Source organism: Berghia stephanieae, chromosome 2 (assembly GCF_034508935.2).
Source record: "Berghia stephanieae isolate SIO BIC M18660-M18661 chromosome 2, UCSD_Bste_1.3, whole genome shotgun sequence".
NCBI lineage: Eukaryota > Metazoa > Mollusca > Gastropoda > Nudibranchia > Aeolidiidae > Berghia > Berghia stephanieae.
Genome location: NC_088361.1, coordinates 38,366,337 through 38,390,184, shown reverse-complemented (window position 1 = coordinate 38,390,184; position 23,848 = coordinate 38,366,337). Strand labels below are relative to the sequence as shown.

The 23,848-nt window shown below is 38.7% G+C and overlaps 1 protein-coding gene across 40 annotated transcripts in view; it reads right to left on the bottom strand.

The window, feature by feature from the left end:
- LOC144964833 (uncharacterized) overlaps window positions 1–23,848 on the bottom strand; it is a 298,720-nt gene that overhangs the window by 77,974 nt on the left and 196,898 nt on the right. For all 40 annotated transcript variants that reach the window (XM_078899524.1, XM_078899514.1, XM_078899513.1 and 37 more), the window contains one exon: window positions 20,227–20,388. In XM_078899524.1, the coding sequence (XP_078755650.1) occupies window positions 20,227–20,388 (162 nt within the window). The remainder of the gene's footprint in view (window positions 1–20,226; window positions 20,389–23,848) is intronic.

Here is a 23,848-nt window from a genome sequence, read left to right as displayed (position 1 = left end):
GAAGAAGAAGAAGAAGAAGAAGAAGAAGAAGAAGAAGAAGAAGAAGAAGAAGAAGAAGAAGAAGAAGAAGAAGAAGAAGAGAAGAGAAGAGAGAAGATATATATAAATATATTCAGAGGAGAGAGAGAGAGAGAGAGAGAGAGAGAGAGAGAGAGAGAGAGAGAGAGCATAAACATGTTTGCTTGCTACCCTTTGCAGAGGACGTTAGTCCACCGCCAATTTTCTGTAGAATTATAAAATCTTATACACGAAATTAACAATACCATCCATTCCAAACATCAAACGTGGGAGAAGGTCATTTCCGGGAGAATTGGTCTGTAAAGAACGAAGTGACCCTTGCTGGACATCGATCATCGGTGATACATCAATGTAGTTTTAATCTCCCGTCTACCAGTGTGATCGGTCCACTCTTCCAAACAATAAAGTAAAAGCCACCTGTTCCATTCTTATATAACGTGTAACTAGGGTGAACATATCGTACTCGACCTTCGGGGATAACGGGATTTGAAATAGCCTTGCTAGACCTACCTACTATGACAAACAATTCGTAGCAATAATAAACAAAATTGAATATATAAAAGCTTCGACAAAGAACAAAATACCAAGCACGGAACGGTTCGGACTCAAAACCCTTCTTCATCCAACAACACAAAACAATAAAGACATAAATACATTACTAAATTCCAGATAGACGGACAGAAAATTTTGCAGATCCTCTCTTGACTTCTTGCTTACTTTCTTGATAAGTTCAAGTTAGAGAACTTACTAATCATCTCTCGATTTTTTTAAATAAAAGAAATTCAGCTTTAAGCGACTTTATCATTATCGTGTAAGTCTTGTTTAGTTTATTAACAAGAATGAACAAACTGCAGCTTCAGAACGTGTATATTTGTTTTTGAAAAATACTGTTTGTGGTTGTGGTTCGTCTTTCTCCCGTGGGTAATGGAATAATTCCTGATATTGTTTTACATTATTAAAGAAACGTCGATATATCTGAAAATAACTCGTGAGTTTTTAATGTTTCTCAATCTGCATTCAAGCTTTTATTTAATCAAACACAATAAATAAAAATGAAAGGTGCAAATGATAATTTTAAGTTTTGCCCGTGCTCAGATTGAAAACAAACAATAATTTTATTAGTCAAACGATCAATCAATTGAATCCAATTCCTACATCAAATTCAATTCCCCTGATATCTATATCAACCATCAGCAAAAGCTATATCATAAGCAAGGGCCAATGACTTACCTCGGATAAAACTTCTCCAATGTGAATAAATCACGAAACGTAAACTGGAAGAAAGGGGCGTCAGCGATCACCTCTAATTTCCCGAAAACCACCACGCCAGTCAAAACAAAGAAGGAATTATTACTGTTTAATACGACACAACCAAGAAACTCCCTTCCGACATCAGCCTTGTAATAAAATGACATTTGACTGGCGTCCAAGATACATGCATGCAGTTTGCTATTGATTATCTTTAGGGTAGAGAAAAAGGCGAGCGCAGAGAGTGTAAGTCATTATTACTGGTCTAAATGAACTCACCCGCTATCAACAGCCTGCGATGCTACAGGAGTGATGGATTCAATGGTTCCAATATTTTACCACAATTCCATTCATTCATTCATTCGTTCATTCATTATCTCTCCCACTCATGCATTCGAATGGCATCAATATTTTTCCCCCGAGGACAAGACTAATGGTAATTCGAAACCCCTCAAAACATGTTGTTAACACCGGAGTGGGAACACAGAGCACGAAAGCTTACAGACGTGGTCAATATGGTCATTGCACGCAATGGCTTTCATGCATGATGATGATGATGATGATGATGATGATGATGATGATGATGATGATGATGATGATGATGATGATGATGACGATGATGATGACGATAGGCAATCGAGTACAAGTGCATAAAGAGGAAAGAAGGGAACACGATGGAGATACATAACTACCAATTCTGATGATGACGATAACAGAAAGGACAATGATAATATTATACAATGGTTGACACTGTCAACCTGGGAAATGGTCACACGGGATTACATCAACTGCTTCACCTGGAACTATCAAAGCAATGCCTCATCCTTAACACCACCTACTCCTCAATTATCTTATACGATGAACCAACCCTGACATGGTGGCAGCTGGAAGGCCATTGAGCATCTAATAGAGAAGGCTCAGACTGCATTGTGGCCTTCATTATCTGATGCAGCAAAGGCTATATATTCAAACGGTGTTTGTCAATTTTGGTGACATAAAATGTTTATTTTCCATGCTCTTTTTTTCCGTGGATTATACTAAAGATATTTTTAAATAATAAAAAGTTACCATTCAAACGCCTTAAATATTTTCCATGACTTGCATCTTGTAAATTTGCAGCTTTCTGCAGTCACGGATTCATAATATATCTCAAACATGGACACAAACAAAAGTAAGAGTGCTTTATTTTCGTTAATTCTTTTCCCAATGAATTTCATCATTACCACTATTTTAAAAAATCGTTTCAACTTAAGAAGTAAGCAGTATTTTTTTCTATATATATTAATCGGCCTATTTGTTGTAAATAAACTTGTCCTGATTTCAGTTCGCATCGGAACTCTTTCTATATGAACTTGTTCAAATTCTTTCCCACAATATCCAGAAAACCTAAAATTTGCTACCTCAACATGGACTAATGTGATGAACGTGCTTCTGTTGCTATCCTATTTCGTGCCTGGCTGTTTCATGACTGGGATGATGACCCTTCAGGGCTGTTTTGACGAGAACAAGAGCGTTTGTGACGTAACATGTGGAACAAGTCCCTGGTGTCACAGTAAAGGTTGTTCACAATTATCTTATTAAATTTTATTTTATTAAGAACTGAATTCATCTCACTCCAGTTATATTTCGGTAGGCTTAGATAAACTTTACCTTCTTATATTAGATCGTCTTTCCTTTTATAGCCTTCCCTCGAATTAATTTCTAATTAGTGAATACTTTTCGTTCTACATTCTGTCACGTAGCCACTTATTATAAAAGCTGATAGGTCTAACATTTGACACTCACTTTCTCTCCACAATCTATGCCGGACGGCCAGTCGCTCTATACCTTCTATATACTGGAAGATTTTTATCTTTTGGGACTTTGTAGATATTATATCTACACCATTAAGACGCCGGAGCTTTTAACTTTGATTGTATAATCTTCAAGGATCAAACCCGAGCCCGCTGTCAAAGGATTACATATTAACCCATTACCAATTGCCTGGAAGTGGAATTTTACGAGTCCGATCCTGTTATCAGAGGAATAGATCATCCAAGCCCACCAACTGCCTGGAAACGTAAACTTACGAACCTGACATATTATCATAAGTTACGTAAAATATTCATATCTCTATTTGTAACTGCCACGATCACTGTTTATCTCTTTTAATTAAATTTCATCATTATTTTTATTTCATTGTAAACAAATCGTTAATTGTTTTTCATTTATAGTAACTAGTAAATTCTGGGGCCTCATTCTACATATATATCTTTATGCATAGTCGAGTAGCTCTTTACTCACTTGAGACCATGACACCTGGAACTGCTATTATGCTGCGGCAAATCATCTTTGTCCATGCAAGGTCCAGTAAGTGATTGTTTCACTTTGGAGAACCTACTCTGACAACCTGTAAAGTTTAGAATTGAATCTGAAATTCTAACCCACGTTTTCAATTGCTTGAACAATTCTGCTCCTGTTTACCTTCAAGAACTTATCCGCGTGTATGGAATCAATCGAGATCTGCTAATTTAAATCTCCTAAGGGCACCTCCAACAAAATATTCAGTTTTTCATGAGAAATCCTTTGACCACCATGCCCCCCCCCCCCCCCCCCCCCCCCCCCCCCCCCGTTGGTGTAACTCCATCAGTATTAAAACAAAAAATAGTGAAAATCCACTTGCTTTTAGAAAGCGGTTAGAACTGAACTTTATGTAAGGCATATAATTTAGACTACTAGTATCTATTTTATTATAATATATTTTATTATGTGGTTTTTAATTTGTCCTCCTCCTCATATTTAACTACATATCTATTTCTCTCGGCACAAATCGATATAGTGCACTCCTAATGCTTGTACTCTATGGTCACGACTTTCTCCTCCTCAGGTGTTACCAGAACCACTGTATGTCTGGCATTATGGCCACGACATGCCAAGGTTGTGCCCTTCATATCGATCTATGCCGACCCTGGCATAACAACATAGAGCTCCATACTTGCGGAGACAAAAAGATTGACAGCGTGGTTGCCCTCAGAGACCACTGTCTGGCCTGGAAGAGCTGCGTCCACACCTGCCCACCAGAAGGAGAATGCTACGATCCCAATGCCCGTCCAGATTACAGCAACTGGGAGCGGATACTAAACTGTGAGTAACCTAAGTGAAAATATCCAATATCCATGTCCGTTTTAGGGAATTTTATTATGAAACGAGTTTTCTTTTGACTCATAAACAGAATTCAAACTCGAATCTAATCGCAAATTCAATAACAATGGGGAAAAATGTAATCCAAAAAGTGCCATCTCATTTTTAACCAATTTCAAAGTTGCTCCGATAAACAACGTTTTAAGTTATCTAAAAGACGTTTTCTTTAACTATTTTCAATTTGCTTCCAAAGCTCTGTTTTAACATGTTTTAAACTTATCTAAAATGTGTCCTACTATGAAATGGTACTGTATTGGTCTAACTCCTAAGAATCTCCCAAAAAACTGTCGTAATCACTATTTTTTCCTTTTGGCGGAAATCTTAAATAAAATTTCAAACAGTCCTCGATTAAAATGGCCCTCAATTTGTCGAAAACCCTCAAATCTGAAAAAAAAAAAAAAGAAATTACAATTGAAGACATGCGGTTTGTCAAAGAGCGAAATGACTTCACACTGTTGTCAACACGTTGTTTTTGATCCAAAGGTTTTGTGTCCACGCCGTATATGCCAGTCTTTTCTCGAATAATAAAATTAATTTTATCTGAAACACGAACTCAAATCCAATTAATACTGCCGTTAATGAAGTCTGAAAAAAAAAACGCGTTTCTAATATTTTGGCCAGAAAATCGTCATTAAAATATAGAATGATGAAAATATCACTCCTCATCTTGGCAAAAACTCTCAAACTTGGGACGTATTTGAAAGTTCCAGGATTGAGAGTTTTTGATAAGATGATGGTCCTTTTATCGATCGATATAATACGACGGACGAGTTTCCTGGCAAACATTTTTAAACCGTGTTTTCTCAGGCTATATCAGAATAGACATGGTGCTAAAATTAATTCATTATTACTTTGAAAGCGCTTTCAGCTAAGAGTTCGAACCAGTCATCATATTCCATCCGATTTACAGACACGAAATAGAGTTATCCGGCTCAGGGTGACACGGGGGTCAAATTTATGATCGCCGTATTTTCCATTTTGCGTGACAGGAAAGCTGTGACATTTACCCATATAAAAACCTTGTTGCTGTCATGTAAATTTCATTATTGATATCAAAAATATGATATTCAGCGTTAACCATTTTGATGTTAGCGCCAATATTACCGTGCTCAGAAAAAAATAAATAGTTATAACATTTTGGCCACAATATTGGCTCTTCAAATATCGATTGATTCAGACTAGACCCGTCTACCCTCAAGTTGTCAAAAACTTTCAAACCTGGGACTTCGATTGTTTTTGTTGATCTTTAAAACATTTTTACTCCTTAATTTTTCCGATGGCTAAATTACTAGTATTTATAATTATTAGATTAGTTACAGTTGCTTTGCTCAGTCGTGTCATTTGATTCATTAATAAATGAACCCAGCAAAAAATCGGTATTAGTTGTATGGCTGTATAGTTGCTAGACTAAATCAGATCCAAGGCATTTAAAATGTTGCGTTAAAACGACACATTTTATCAAATTTGTATCAAATTTCAGTTCGATGATAACGGACTAGGCCCCAGATGAATTATGATTGTTATATCGGTGATAATGACGATGTCAAACAAGACGAAATAGACCACAAATTATAGAGACCGATTCTGGAACCAACCACGGACAGGCGGCAGAATACATGCATTTTCTCGTAAAGGATATTTACTGGACCACATAAACATAAAGTTATAGAAACCAGTAAAAGAGAAATATTAAATACACTATTCAGTGTTGATGTTCTTGTTTATGTACTTTTATGTTTGTGTATCTGTGTGCGCGCGCGCGTTTGTTACAGGGAACTGAAGCAAATAATGTAAATTTACTCAATTACAAATTGTAGGATACCAAAAGTATGAATGTGACGAAGACTAAATTATACTAAAAATAAAACTACCAAAGAGAGAGAGAGAGAGAGAGAGAGAGAGAGAGAGAGAGAGAGAGAGAGAGAGAGAGAGGGGGGGGGGGGGCTTTCAGCTGTTCTTAACACCGAAAACAAACAAGAAAACTCATACCCATAAAACGTAAAATGAAAAGACATGAAGAAAATGATAATATAGAGAAGAGAGTCTAGAGATAGAGAGCAAACAACATTAACTGATTCAATGAATGGCATCAAAAGATAAAATTTCAAAATGACCACCTAAAAAGGACGGGCGAGAGGGACGCGGCGCGGCGATTGAGCTGAAACAGAGCACTTAAGGCTGGTCGTCTTTAGTAGTCTATTTGTTAGGGAGAGGGTGACAGTTTGGGCCAATACGACCCAACAAAAATCGCATTTACACGCATTAGGCCTGTCGGTGCGGTCCTATTGAAGTGGCATTAGGACGTGGGGTATCTTATCACCCAACGGGATAACACTGGGATAACACCCGACTTAACATGGGGAAACTGCCCTCTGTGAAGGATTTTATAGCGTACCACAGTTGGTGGAGAAGATAGAAATAAAATTTGAAACGAAGAGAAAAAAAAAATAGAGAGAAGAAAAGAGCTTTTATATAGCGCAATATCCACTAAACGTGCTTTACATGGAAGTGAGAAAAAAATGATAACACCATTCGAGGTGATGATAAGATACAGATATGAAAAAGTGCGCATGAAACAGTGTAAGACAAAGCAAGTAGGAAAAAGAAGTCAAGTGGTATGACACGCGCTTTCGGATCGGATGGTTCTGGGTTCGAGCCTCGCTCGGCGCATAGTTGAGTCCTTGGAGAAGGCTCTTTACTCACATTCTCTCACCGTACTCAGTTATAAAATATATACCTGACCGTTTACAGCGTTGTCTCTGTCCGAAAAAATGTTACATCGCCTAACAGGCGTCATCTCCCGTCCTAAATGTTAAATGTTGCTGTTGGCCAGGGACCCCTTATAAAGCGCTTTGAGCACATTTAGTGGATATTGCGTTATATTTTAAGAAAAGCTCAAAAAGTTCAATATGTATCTTACACCAGTGCCTGCTCCCTAATTTTTTATTTCATTGTGATCATAAGTGTTGGCCTGAAAGCTTGTCCTTCAAATATCGAGCGATTACAATGACCCTCATCTATGGAGAAAAAAAATTTAAATCTCTAACCTGGGACTTCGCCATAAAATGGATAGATCTGCAGTTATTACTAAAATGAAAAAAACCTGAGCTTTAATAACGGGAGATATCCACTAAATGAGCTAAAAGCGCTTTACAAGGGGTCCCAATGCCAGAAGCATGTTAAAACATCATGTAGGATGAGACATGACGTCTGTGAGGCGCTATTACTATTTGGAAGGAAAAGGGGGGGGGGGGGGGGGGGGGGGGCGTAGAAACAGCGCTGTTAGATGCCAATTACTCATTTTAACACTTGAGTGCGGGCCAAAAATATAAATTGGAGAAATTATGATTGAATGTAATAAGTCTCGCCATCTGAGGGTTAATATTTAATTGATTCAGTAGAATGGACAACCGCCCACAGAAAAGGCAATGAAAAATAATCGTGGAATTGTATTAACATTTTTTATGGCTTTGCACATAAATAGTCTCTGAATTTATGAGCGCTGTGGAACAGGTGTACATCAAATGACATTTTTACAGGCAGTTAGTTATGTTAGTGGACTATTTTAAGGTGTCAAACCGACGTTGTACATATTTGAAGGTCTGAACCCAAATTTTTATTTAATTGTTGTAGTGGAAATACTCTCAAACCAACGTAAAATACACTCCATTACAACAATGTTAATCAAGCCCATAATATGATTCAATAGTCTAATGTCACGTCCGCCCAGCAACGAGCAGCTTGGTTTTGAAACAAAGATCATCTGTATTTATTATTTTTCATGCTGCCTAGAACATTTTCACATGTCATGTGATCAGAATTTATATAAGTCAAAACATGATCAGATTTATAATGTTTTTCTCCTATGGATACACTCTTAAGCTCGTCGGAGAAGTATTTCATAAGGCCGTCCGCCATTGTTCCGATAGTTTAGAACCAGTTACTAAATTACTATGCGTCATTACGAGGGAAGTGACGTTACGACTATTGAAGCCTATTGCGCTCGGATAAAATAGATGCTAATACGTGCTTCTAGTGCCGGAACAAAAGAAATGAGTTGTGACGATGATTGGAGTCTCTGAACATAGAGGTCAACTCCTTATTACTTTCCTATGATTTCATTTTGTAAAGAAGTAACACAGAGAAATAAACAATTTGAAACAAACTTGAGCAGAGAATTTGGTCAAAATTCCAATAGAATGGAACAGCAGGGCGACACTGGTTTGGCAAAGAGTTTTGGTTTTCAAAAAGGGTGATTATGATGATGATGATGATGATGATGATGATGATGATGAGGATGATGATGATGATGATAATAATAATGGACCACCACAACTGCAACAAGTACTACTACTACTACTACTACTACTACTACTCCTATTACTACTATAAGGCTGCTACCATTAGTACTATTCACCCCACCACCACTACTTCGAAACACATAAACATACAAGCGCAGAAACATACATATACGCTCATACAAACAAACAAACAAACAAAAACACACACACACACACACACACATACACACACAAAATCACATGAATTCAATAATCTTATATTCAAACCTTCAACATCCCTTGAAATATATCCAACGAAAGCAAGTAAAGTCACATAAATACCACTTTATAGGTAAAATGAAACATCAACGTTGCAGTACTAAATCATTATCAATCTCTCGAAAGAAAAAAAATAATAAAAAACAAAGTCTATCCGACAAGCCTTATGCAACGAGAAAAGTCCAATCCAGTTCAATTGGTATAAAAGCCACAATGAGATCCCGCCACATCGCAACAGCCAGTCAGCCAGTCAGGATAAAATTGTTATTGCCTCGAAAACGGGCAAACGTTAAGTTCTCAAATATCCCCATACACCGGCAGGAAAATCGGGAAGGTCGTTTAAACGATGGCGTGGACATACGAACACCGGGATAAGTTGATGATGGCGTATTTTATGGAGACTGGATGAGTGATCGTTGGTGTTTGATTTCCACATGACAAACTGGTGTGTTTAGCATTGATGATAACATGCCTTTACGACGATCTTTTAATGTAAAGAGAGAAGGGTTGGGTAGACCCATAGCAAACTAGAATATACGGGAGTTAATTGTAGACCCGATTCCTGGGAAAATTGGGTACGTCTACAATTTACATAGAGTGATGAGGGAGGTTTCCAATGCCGTTGACTTCCCTAACCCAGCCGTAGGTCACAAAATTATGTTTGGAAAATGGGGGACGACGACGAGGAGGAGGAAAGATAGACAGTGGCCTCAACTGGGGAGATATAAAATTACTTTCGGGTAAAGGAAAGGAGGAAAGGAAGATTGGGAAGAGGAGGAGGAGATAGAACAAGAGGGGGAACGAGGGGCGGCAGGGAGGGGGAGGGGGTAAAATTGAACGTAAATATCGAGAGCGATTATGCGAATAATAGAAAAATAAGTGGAGAGTAGATGGAGAAAATAGAAAGATAGAGAGGAAAGAGGAAGACAAAGGAAGAAGGAGAGACAGGGGGGGAAGAGAGAGAGAGAGGGAGAGAGAGATAGAGAGAGAGAAAGAGAGAGAGAGGGGAGAGAATGAAAGCAAAGGCTAAATGAAAAGAAAACTGAAAAGGGGGATGAAAGTTAGGGAGAAGGGAGGGGGGGGGGGGGGGGGGGGGGTCAGACAACGCACACACATACGCGAGCGCGCGCGAACAGAGGAGGGAGAGAGAGAGAGAGAGAGAGAGAGAGAGAGAGAGAGAGAGAGAGAGAGAGAGAGAGAGAGAGAGAGAGAGAGAGAGAGAGAAAGAGAGAGGGGGGGCAGACAGACAGGCAAACGCACACACAGACACACACACACACACACACACACACACATACATACATACATACATACACAGATGGAGAAAGAGAGAGAGTGCTGGGAAAGAGATAGAGAGAGAGGAGACGAGAGAGAAAGGAAGGAGAGAGAGAGAGAGGGAGGGAGAGAAAGGAAGGAGAGAGAGAGAGAGAGAGAGGGAGGGAGAGAGAGAGAGAGAGAGAGAGAGAGAGACAGGCGCACGCACGCACACACACACACACACACACACACCACGCACAGAGAGGGAGAGAGAGAGAGAGAGAGAGGGAAGGGATGGAGAGAGAGAAAGAGAGGGAGAGAGAAAGGAAGGAGAGAGAGAGGAGGGAGAGAGAGATAGAGGAGGGAGATGGGAGGCGAGAAAGGACGGAGAGAGGAGGGAGAGAGATAGAGAGGAGGCGAGAGAGAAAGGACGGAGAGAGGAGGGAGAGGGATAGAGAGAGAGAGAGAGAGAGAGAGAGAGAGAGAGAGAGAGAGAGAGAGAGAGAGAGATGGTCCCGTCAGTTCAATTCGTGGATAACCCCCTTGTGCCCGCCTTGTGTCCTTGACTATAACTCTACCCTGGGTAAAGACGGGGGTCTGCCACTCTCGGTACCAATTCAAACGGATTCGGGGTAACCAGGGCCAGGGATCGGCCATTCATTTGGTAAAACAGAATATGACGAATAGAAGGAACGAAACTGCCGTCACTCAGCTCTTTTCTTTTCTTATTAGACAGCAATTGTAATGCTTAGTTCTCACTATTCTCACTGTAGTATATCGATCAGACTAAACACGTTAAAGGTTACACACATTCTCGTTTGTTGGTACTTTAACTCCGGCTGGTGGATGTTGTTAGTATTTTACCTCAACGTATAGCATTAATAATCAGAAACAGCCATGATCCATTTGCTGATTTGATCATATTTTGATGTGGATGCATACCCGACTTCGTTAGTTCCTTTTTGACAGCAACATTAATTATCAAAAACAAGTGGAGTACAAGTACATATTGGGCATCTTAATTTAACACGCACAAAAAAAAGAGGAAATATTGTCTCAATGCTTGTAGAATGAGAGAGAGAGAGATAGAGAGAGAGAGAGAGATAGAGAGAGAGAGAGAGATAGAGAGAGAGAGAGAGAGAGAGAGAGAGAGAGAGAGAGAGAGAGAGAGAATAAAAATGGCAACTTTAAATATTTTTAGTCTTTTTCAAGGGAAATAATTTAAGGATTTCCATAGACCTACCTGTTTCCGGCGATGGTAATAATACCTAATCCTTCCCAAAGTGCTTTGCGTGATAGAACTCATGATCAATTGACGATAAATAACAATAACAATATTATTTGTTCGCAAATTGTCGAAAACACATCAACTTTTTTGTTTTTGCACTGAACGCCCAACCGTCTTAATTTACTTTACTTGAATATTATGTTGAAAAAGTTGACCATTGCCCGGATTCACGATTCACGAACGACAAACTGAACTTGTTGAATTAAATAGAATAAAAGTTATTTCAATACTTGTTCAAATACTCGTAATGGTAAGTCAACTTCATCCTATAACAACTACAATAATTTTGAACTTAAAATTTGTAGCAAACATAACAGTTTTTAAAGGGCTATCACCAGCTGTCATGGGAAATATGTGTTATATTAATGACTCTCTACAAAGCGAAATTTGTACAAGACAACACTTCAATATCTATGTGGCTAATCTAAATCTTCGATTAAGGTCTATATTATTATGTCTTAATTAGAAATTGGGTTTTACATGCTAATTATAATATCACCACACTATTCTTTACAATCACGTAGTTCAAAGAACGTAAAACTGCATCGTTCTGTTTTACAAAACTTGAAAGTTTCATACACGGTCAAGTTGCAATGGCGTCCCCGTCACTTCTTTTAAAATCCTCCTTTCAGACAAAAAGAATAAGAAAAAACAATGTCGTTTACGGTGCTCTTAAAATCTAGCTACTGAAACAAGACCTATTCTCCATGAAAGTATAAATAAAAGCACTAAGAATCAAAATATTATTGTGGACTCCACGACTGCCAGTTAGATCATGTAGAAAAGAAAGAAAAAAATTATAACTATTGTGAATGGTTGGTTTGTGGTCATGTAGTATCCTTCGTTGTTGTTGTCGTCGTAGTTGTTTTTGTCAACCATACTTAAAATTTAAAAAAAAAACACTTTACACTAGTCTTGATCAATAAGAGGAAATAAATATCAAAACACAAAGCATAACTACTTTATTTTTCCTTCAAAAACAAATATTATTATAAACAAACTGTTAAATCTATTGCGACAACACACAAAAAAAAAAAAAATAAAGAAATTGAAAATTTAGCTATTTAAACAGATTGAGACCATACCTCAACAACCTGAATTTTTATTGACAGTCAAATATCGACAATACTACTAATTGTAGTCATGGGTGAAAACCCTGAACAAACGCAACCCCTATTGAATTCAACCCAATCAACGAAAGTCATCCAAGTAATATAAAACAGACAAGTCAGTGTGTCAAGACTTTAATGTATGCAGGACCTGACTCGGCAATTAAAACAAAAGTAATTAACCAGTTAACTGCAGTGCAAATATGTGACCCATCGCATTAATCTGATATTATGTCGGAATGAACTAGATGAAGAAAAAATTAAATTAAAATAAAAATTTGAATTTAGAGATGGATTCTTACAACACTGTCGAAATCAGAAAAAACCATCATTTCCTCATTTTCGTTAGAAAAAGTCACTTTGTTTATTAAATTCATACTTAGATGACACCAAACCCGTCAAAAAGTAATATAGCTGATATTTCTTTAACGTCTCAGTTTTAATGAATGAGAACAAGACATTTTCTGAGTTATAATTGTAATACACCTTACAACGCTGGAATAGCTAAATGTCCGCTTGTAATAAATCTAATCTGTCATCAGAGAGGAACATAATCGTAACAAACAGCTCAGTATTGCCAATGAAGAAAAATAAATTGGCCAATGCCCAGTAGCTAACGAAGATCCTAAATCATTTTTCAAACCATTTCATGTCCTCTGTAATTAATCGAATTGGTCATCTGAGAAAAATTAGCAACACTTTGGTGTTGAAGATTGCACACAATTAAGACAATGCCTCTAAGCCTCTTTTTAAAGCCAAAAGAAAAAATCCACTCGTGGAGATAATTAGAATTGGCTATCTGAGAATAAGTAACACTTATGTCCAACAAATGAAGATTGAAAACAAAGATTGAAAACAAATAAGACAATGACCAAAGCCAAATGAAAATCCGCTCAAAGTAAAACAATCGAACTGGTCATATAGTAACAAAACTTGGCTGTAACAAATGAAAATCGCCAACAACCAAGCATTGTCCAGTTTGAGACCTCAATCGCTTTGTATAAGCGAGCTGATAGTCCTTCGCAGAACGTAACAAATCCAATTGGTCAACAGAGTGAAGAAAAAAAAAAGTACCAGCACTTCATATGTCACCCGACTCGTCAGTGTGGTATTAAGTCGGAGAAAAAACATACAAAGAAAAATTAAGTTAAAGTCAAGACGATGAGAATCAGCACATCAAAGCTTTTAAAAGTGAAAGAAACAAAACTCTCTCCACTCCCTGGGGAAACTTATATTTAGCACAACAATCGTATAACTTTTGATTAAAATTGAAATTAAAGCACAGCGTCCATCCCGACATAATAGCGTTTTGAAACTATTGGTCGCATAATAGGACTGAGGAGGGCACGAATAGCATTCTAAAGGTCCTCCCGTGAGGATCTTAAACCCTGTTACAAACAACAAAGGACTAAGGACGGACACAAAAGAATAAGGTGATATGTAATCCATAAACCAAACCATCAACCTGCCCCGATCATGCACGATTAGCGTTTAGGGTAAGGAAGAATTCCTCCCCCCCCCCCCTCCCCCCCCCCCCAACTACCCCCCCCCCCCCCCCCCCCCCCCCCGCTTCCCTTGTCATCGGACGGTTAACCAGTGAACTCACGTACTCTGAAAGACACCTATTTAAACATTTTGGCCAGAAAACTCGGCTTTCAAATATCGATCGATTTAAACGATCCTCATCTCGACAACAACTCTCATACCTGGGACCTCGCAATCGATCGATATTAGAAGGACGAGTTATCTGGGCAAGTTTTTAAATACCTGTCTATTCATTCAGAGTAGGGCAGTTAACTGGTCAATGAAGAATTCCCCGCTTGTAATCAGTAGGTTTAAATAATTATAACGTGGGAAAGAAAGTATAATAAGATATCGAGGCAGTTAGGACATTATTCGTATTAGAGGTACAGGGGGAAAATATGATATTTAATGGCTTTAAAGAGGAAGGGGAGAGAGAGAGAGAGAGAGAGAGAGAGAGAGAGAGAGAGAGAGAGAGAGAGAGAGAACACGAGAGAAAGAAAATTAGAAATATATAGAGAGAGGGTGAATGTGAGAAATAGAGAGAGATTAAGAGGGAGGGAAAGAGAAAGAAGGTGTGATGGAGGGAGAGAGAGGAAGGGAGAGGGAAAGAGAGAGAGAGAGAGAGAGAGAGAGGGGGGGGGAGAGAGAGAGAAGGGAAGGAGGGAAAGAGAGTGAGAATGAGTGTGAGTGAGTGAGTGAGTGAGTGAGAGAGAGGGAGAGAGTGGGGGGGGGGGAGGGAGGGAAAGAGAGTGAGAATGAGTGAGTGAGTGAGCGAGGGAGAGAGAGAGAGAGAGAGAGAGAGAGAGAGAGAGAGAGAGAGAGAGAGAGAGAGAGAGAGAGAGAGAGAGAGGTTGCAACAAATTCGATTCGATCGATCTTCAAGACAGGCCAAAGTTTCATCAAAGCCCTCGCCGTCATTACCATGACCCGTGTGGCCTGGTATGCTGCTCAACAAGATTGTATGCGAATGTGTGAACTATGTGTCTAAATGTGCGCGCGCGCGCGTGTGTGTGTGTGTGTGCGTGAGTGAGTGAGAGAGTGTAACCACCAGAAATTGCTGTCCCCGGGAAACTAGCGCCACACGTGAGTGCTCTCAGTCAAGACGAAATTGCACGTGCGTTGGTGGTGATTGAAATGGTGCCGGTGGTTGTTGCGTTTGGTGAGAGGGCAAGGACGACCTTCTAAAATTATTGAGTTCTAAAAATATTTCTCTCTCATCTTCTTCGCAAATCAGCCAATCGTTCCGGCTGAAATAGAACGTTCTATTTTAAGACAAAGATTATTACGTCAGATTACCATAACCCTTACGTAATGCCACGAGTTTGTCATTATTAACACTGTTGGCAATGTTTACTTTATTCTGATCTTGTGTCTTTTGTCACGAGTAAGTCGAGAATGAGATGGTCAGTGCGTGACAAGGTAACCATCCTTAGAATGAATGAATTTCGCTTGTAATTAAATATTGACGGTTAAAACAACATTTTGATTTTCTAATCGTCAAAAGAATAAAGAAGGAAAGCGTTTGACAGTCAAAATAAAATTTGTTTGAAATTCCCTGCTAAGCTGATCAACACCGATTTTTTAATTAGAAAACTTGTTTCTTAAAGCACAAAACATAACGTAGTTTGTTTCTTTTCCTACCCCCCAAAAATGAATGGGTAGGCTACACTCGCGTATTCTAGGAAAAACAAGTATTTAGATTTTGGCCAGAAAACTCGTCCTTCTATTACTTATCAATTAAAATGACCCTCAACTTGGCAGAGTTTTTTTTTTTTGTTTTTTTTTTTTTTTTGTTTTTTTTTTCTGCCAAGATAAGGGCCATTTCAATCTATCAATATTAAGAATAGAACAAGATTTCTGGCCAACATTTTAAATACGACAGAATATTATTGTTACCCCGAATTGTATAGAAAGTAAAGAATACTAACACTTTAATATGAACCAGATCACATATTATCATAACACACTCACCTGGTTCCAGAACCAGCAATCGCTGTTACTTCCCAAAATGAAAGGAACACTGACCTGAATTATTTCTTACATCTTTTTCTAGGCTATGTATACATTTTTTATTCACAAATCCAATAATGTTTTCGGATTTTGAGGGAAAGGGAAATGGGAGAGGGGGGGGGGGGGGGAGGTCAGAGGAGAGACAGCAGGCAGGGACATCGCTTCTTGTTTCAAATGGCTTTTCGATAATGTGTTTTAACGGGACTATCTCAAGCTATGTTATGGGCATTAGTGTTTTCTTAATGGACTACAATATGGAGTTTGTAAGACGTGTGATTGTGTTTAAGACGTTATTCTATCATGTGATATATTATGGGTGGCCCAAAGCAAGAAGCACCCATGTTCATACCGGTGACCAATAGTGGACGTAGATTCTTCATGCGCTGAAATAAAAAAAATCTTCAGCACTTATACAGAGCATTGCTTCTTTACATCTATAATAGTAGATAATAATATAATAGTATTCATATAATAGTATTCATATGTTGGACACATCTAAGGGACAGAATCGGTGGCAAACGCATTTCCCTAATACAAGACACAGAGATTGCGACCCATAGTGAATTCGAGTCGTTGGTGAAACTCTAAGAAGGCAGAGTTTCACAACATAGGGTCACTCAGTACCGAATATAAAACCATGATATCCTTTAAAAATCAACGGAAAACTAGATTGGAATCCACATTTTATCAACGGCAAAATCGAGATGCAATCCTCGTTTATATGTATTTATTATTATAAATCGGTTTATAATAAGTTAGTTTGAATTTATCTAATTTCACCTCATTGGCTCATCATTCACCTCGATGGTATACCTACGTGCACTTATTTGTACAAAACAATACTATCTATGGGTTGCATACACATCAATAATAATCTATCTATTCTAAAGAATATGATTTTTGAAAACTGCTATACATTATTCGATATGATCGTTCAAAAGCTATTTCATTTTCTTAATATATAAAAAGTTTTTAAACAATTATCTGAACAGAATAGCTATTTCAAACTAAGTAAGTAGCCTAAACAACATTAAAGAACGTACCTTAAACCAAGGCATTACTCCAATTTGTAATTCACCAATATAACACAATGGCAACAAAGTTACAGCGAAGTATAAATAAATTAGTATTTCAGGCTAACATATTATCATACTCTTGGTTCCCTCCTCACAGAAATGCACCATGGTTTCAACATGTAGGAAGCTGTCTTTTGTCCTTGTTCAACTCGCGTAACTTACTCACAAAAATCGTAAAGAAATATCGATGTAAAATTTCGATTATTAAAATATTAACATATTTTTTACAAATCTTTAAAGCTACACACTTAAGTTATATATTATTAAAGATCTAATACATATTACGGTTTTCCTGATTCTGTAATTATTCCTGCTTCCTTTGACCGACTGCGGCCTACGCTGGGCACAGGAGTGGATACAAGTTTTTTTCAAATCTACAATTTCTTTACTAGCTGCAAATAATAATAAGTCAACAATTCCAATAACTAAACGGTTAAACAAAAACCACACACATTGGAAGGAAAAAAAATCTCACATCAATCTACCCACATTCTTGGTCTTGGTCTGAGCTACCACACCGTCGTCATCGTCGCCATCACCATCCCTACCTCACACAACATCATCGACCAGACAACCTTTTCAGACCCACTCAATCTCACGTATCTATTCCTCTCATGTTTCTCTGTTATTATTATAATAATCACATCCTTTAACCTCCTCTTCAAACTCAGTGTCACAGTGATTGTGTCAAGACTAGCGCGCGCATGCAAACACACACGAATACAGAGAGAGAGAGAGAGAGAGAGAGAGAGAGAGAGAGAGAGAGAGAGAGAGAAAAGAGTGAGAGAGAGAGAAGGGGGTGGGGTATACTAAAGACTGTTAAAGTTTACAGTCGGTGCCTTTCAACAATTCAAGAAATATGTGTGTGTCAACACAACACTCACCTAACTCGCTCAGGTAGTGTTCATGTCGCGTGAGTCACGCACGTGCAATTAATAATTATAACAGTATGGTGAGCGACGTGAAATCAGTACTCATTCACCGGGCAGACACTCTGTAGCGCTTGGTTATGGCAACAAAGATGTTGAATGTACACTAAGGAAGCACGTCTCCAAACTAATCGTTGCCTTATCGAGTTATTTTGACAACCTCACGACAAAGTGCGACATGGACGGCATGTCACTATGATTGATCATCTCAAAAGATAAAACAACGACTGCGCGTGATTTAGAAAATGAGTGTTTGTTTGACCACAAAAAATGGTAGATGAATAATTAGTGAGAGAGAGTGTGTGTTTGTGTGTCTGTGTGTGTGTGTATGTGGGTGTATGTGTGTGTGTGTGTGTGAATGAGGGAGAGAAAAAAAAAGTGGGGGGGGGGGTGATGGGGATAGTGCTGGTGTAGTCAGTTGTGGATGTGTGTGGTGGGTGAGGAGAGAAGTGCCGAGAGGGGGGTGTGGGAGGGGGAGGAGTGAGGAGACGGAGGGAAGAGGGGGAGACGGAAGAGGAGGAGGAGGGAATGAGAGAGACAAATCGGGGAGAGGGGGGGGGGGGAGGAGGAGGAAGAGGAAAATGTGTGAGGGGGAAGGGGGAAGGGAAGTGAGTGAGTGTACGTGAGTGTGTTTGTGAGTATAATTTTAAGTATCAATCTTTGATTCGTCTATTTTTGTAACCTATTTTTGTGTAACATGCAATAAAGTTAAAGAGGAAAGAGAATCACCACCACCACCACCAAAACGACAACAACAACAACAAAAATCAAAATAATGTATAAGGTCTTCGTGACACAGTTCCTGACATCAGCACCATTATGAAACCAGTGTAATACTCATTCAATTCGTCAATCAATCAATCAATCAATCAATCAATCAACCAATCAATCTATCCATCAATCAATCAATCAATCAATCAATCAGCTAAACGATTAACCCCATCGTCACCATCAGCGTTGACACCTCAACGCAAATAGACGTGCAATGGAATCTGCTTTGGACGAGGGCCAAGCCAATATCGTGAGAAAGTCAATGATATTTGTCTTTTACGTAAAAACACATGCAAGACAGAATAATCATATTTGACAATACGAGCAGAGTTTTTTGTATGTCTGGGAAGTCAGATTGTGTGTGTGTCTCAGACGAGACGGATGTGAATATGGTAATGAAGTTATTTTCTTATGTCGAGACAGTAGAAGGGGTGGCGGGGGGGGGGGGGTAGTTTTGTTGGTGGTACCATTGTTCCTTTGTCAAAAGAAAAGCAAAGAACGGATGAAAAACAAAATTAAAGATGATTTCATGAAGAATATGCAATAGATAGATAGATAGATAGATAGATAGATAGATAGATAGATAGATAGATAGATAGATAGATAGATAGATAGATAGATAGATAGATAGATAGATAGATGGATGGATGGATGGATGGATAGATTGATTGATTGATTGAAAACAGACAGACAGACAGACAGACAGAGAGTATGTAGATGGATGGACAGATAAATGGATGGATTGATGGATAGAGGGATGGACGGAAGGATGCGAGTGAGTAAGTGAGTGAGATAGAGAGAGAGAGAGAGAGAGAGAGAGAGAGAGAGAGAGAGAGAGAGAGAGAGAGAGAGAATAATAAAATGGCCGAGCCTTTTTCAAGATTAAGGTGGGGGGGGGGGGGGGGGGGGGGGGGGAGAACAATTGAATGCTCCGACACTTAAGAACTTGACAAGAAACATTAGAAAGAAAGAGAGGGAGAGAGGGGGGGAGAGAGAGGGGGGGAGGGGAGAGAGAAAGTGTGTGTGTGTGTGTGTGTGTGTGTGTGTGTGTGTGTGTGTACGCGCGCGTTTGTGTGCGTGTGTGTTTTCATAAGTGGAATTCTGCAATATAGGAATAAAAAGGGATATGAATGGGAAGGCCATGCCCCTCTCCAGATCACCATTTTTTAAATGAACAAATAAATGATCCGATGCTAAAGGCTTAAGGACGTGACAAGACTCATTAGCGACGAACGAGTGATCGATTTTCAAGCTTACCTTTTCAACAGGAACTGGCCCCTTTGCAGTCGAGGTTGCGGGGGGCACTCCCCCGGCGGGTGCTTGCGCGGATGCTGGGATTCCACCTTGAATTCTATCGGCGTACTGCGGATAACGCTGGGCGAGTAGGGTCATGAAGGCCTCCCGTTTACGTTCCGTCTCCTGTGGGGATTAAAACAAGTGTAATATAATATGTAGTTACAAAAAAAAATAAATGCATTTAGACTTTTATTTGACACTCCTCCAAAAAACAAAAAAAAAAAAAGAAGAAAACTTGAGCTATCATATGGCGCATTATCCACTAAACGCGTTTAATGCTCATTACAAGGAGTCCCTAGCCAACTGCAACACTTAACATGCAAGACGATATATGACGCCTATTAGGTGAGATTACTGGTCTTTTTCCAGACAGAGACAACGCTGTTAACAGCCAGGTACTCATTTTTCAAGGACTCAACTATGCACCGCTCAGAGTAGGACTCCAACTCAGGACCTTCCGATCCGAAAGGCGAATGCCATTCCACTAGACCACATAGCCACACACAAATATGTTGAATAGGCGACAAATTCGTTTGTTAGCCAGACTGCGAGTAGACTGAGACTATGATGACCCTTATTGATCAGACTTCAGACACCGACATGACGTCCATTGTGTCCTCTGCGACTTGACTTGAATTCAGGAATTTAAGATTGAAAAGCGGATGGTTTAAGGTATACTACTATCAATTCGTATCTTAATAGGTTGCCAGTCTTTTATGCAAGACTTAATGGGACCTCTGATATAGAAAAATCGTCTTAGTCACGGACCTGTTTGTTTGGATTAAAGAGTTTGATTAATTTTGCTTGTCACTACTGTAGCAGCGTCTAGAAATGAAGGTTTAGTCAATATCGTTTTTGTTTAGTTTCAGCAATTTATCAGTGCTATCGATACCATGCTATAGCCTCCATTTAAAGTCACTGAGTCCGAGAGAGAAAGAGAGGGAGAGAGAGGGGGGAGAGAGAGGGGGGGGGGGGAGAGACAGAGAAAGAGTAAGAAGCACAGAATATAATGTCATGTCATGGAAAGGAGAGATGACTTCTTGAGGATGGAACCTCTCTATCTGTATCTCTTTCTTCCTCTAGTGCGTACACGAGTCTTGGAGAGATAGATAGATAGATAGATAGATAGATAGATAGATAGAGAGAGAGAGAGAGAGAGAGAGAGAGAAGGCAGAAGAGGTAAAGAGTGGAAGGGTACACACTATGTTATTGCCTCATAAAGACCCTGAATAAGAGATCTAGGAGAGAGAAGAGAAAAAAATCATGCCAAGAAAAGTTGACATGCACCCAATAAAAACCAAATCCTACCCAGAGACAATTCAAAGTCGCACAGCTTGGTATCAAAGCGTTTAAGATAATAATGATGGTAATAGTAGTTTTTATAGAAAAGCTGTCTGTTTGACCAGCCCCTGGTAGTTCATTATTCAGACGTGTTTCTTTCCGAGGACATGGCGAGTCAATAGACGACTGCAGTACTCCGAGTTGTGAAGCACAGCAGTAGTCCCAAAGATTCAATAAATGATCTTAAACTCGAGGACAAAGGCCCCCATTGCAGTCAAGGACAACACTATCCCGTTGCAGTCATACTAAAATGCACGGAAGAACGGGTAAGGAATGTTTATATATATATATATATATAATATATATATATATATATATATATATATATATATATATATATATATATATATATATATATATATATATATATATATATAATAAATATATATATATACACACACACACAAATGTGATGGTCTGTAGTTAAGTCATTGCTTTTTAACCTGGGAGACCTGGCTTCGAGCCTCGTTTTAGGCACCTTCGCTTTTTTTCCGTGGGAAAGATTATTAACCCCAAAATTGCTCACTTTAGACAACATGGGTGATTCCTCTTGTCATCAAAGGTTTGATTGATTATCTATCTTCAAACGTGGAATACATAAGCGACATCTAATGATGTCACAAGGAAGGGCGTAATATTTATATAAACACACAACAACACCAACAACAAAACAATGAAACAAAAAAAAACACAAACAACCAAGCAAACATTACTATGGGAAATCGAACAAAGGCTCCTTATCCACTGAACAAATCATCACCAAATTTTGCATGGTATTTGCAAATGAAGTAAAGGTATCCGCATCTTGTATTATATTTGTGATTAAAATAACATGGGGATATACAGAAAAAAATCAAATTTGTTTTGTAAAAAACATCATAACATTTAACCATTCCCCATTACAATTATCGATATTGATATGAATCTTCCTGATAATCCAAAATTAACATTGAAGTACTGTAATTAGTTTTCGTCTTTATCTACCCTCTTGTGACATAAATAACAATGTGAAATTGAATGTAACTTTAAATTAATATCCGAAAACAGATAAAATGGACGTTTCGGGTTTCCCCTTTATCAACAAAACAGGATGAATGAAACACTACAGACGAATGCGATAATGTGGTATTGGCGTTGTTAAGATGAATAAACAAAAACATTCATAAAACTTGCGACAAAATGAATATATCAAATGCAGTGAATTCTGTTGTAGAAATGTGTAACTGACTTTCAGATGTGTTACTGCCTTTCATTGAATAGACATCACTTATTAAATAAATAATGAGGGAAAAGTTCAGCATAGCAATAAGAATTATGAGTACCTAAACCAAATTAGCTAACATTTGACTCCCAAAAAGACTATAATATAAGCCCTTCGGAGGGCTTGCCATCTGAGACACATATTATGTGTCTCAGGTCGTGGCAAGCCCTCCGAAGAGCTTACCACTAAGGTCCCTGAAAAGCTTACCACTAGATTCCCTGGGCAGGGGTTTAGACGTGGAGAATTCGTATTTTTGTGAACGTAATACGAATGAACTCGCTATCACCAAGGCCTTCTTTATTGAGCAGGTTTTACGACTAGAAGACCACTTTCTCCATAACCAACCCACCCACCATCGTTTATTGTTCCCTTGAATAATTTTTCATATTTATTTATAAGGGGCCATAACCGAAGGCAATTCTGCCGTCGACTGACAAAACAACTTTTTGAATCGTTTATCAGCAAACTCTTGCTTCAAATTTCAATAGTATTAAGATGATCACCAACTTTTCAAATAGTCTTGAACCTGTAACATATTTTAAACGTTACGTTTAAGACTTTTGAAGACTCCGATAGCTCAGCTCAGCTCGCTTCATGTGCAAAAGGACCAAACTCGATCCCAGTTGAAGTCGAGATTATTTTTTTCCGCCCCCCCCCCCCCCCCCCCCCCCGCCCCCGTCCACCCAGCTGTGATTGGGTAGCTGGGCATTTTAGTTGTAGCGGAAAGTACTTTGCGACAGACTAGCGTCCTGTCCAAAGGGTAGCAAGCAATTGCTATTGTCCATTTCACTCTATAGAAACCGGAAAAAAAAACTCCATAGGCCTGAATGCTCCTAACTATTTTTAAAGGTCTTTAGAGAAACTGAGGGCCATTAAATCATTAATTTTTTAAGTCGAAAATTCCTCAGTGATGATACTCACAAAAAGTCAAAAAGGAGGAAAAGTCTCGGAAAAACGGAAAACTCACCTAGAACATTCTTG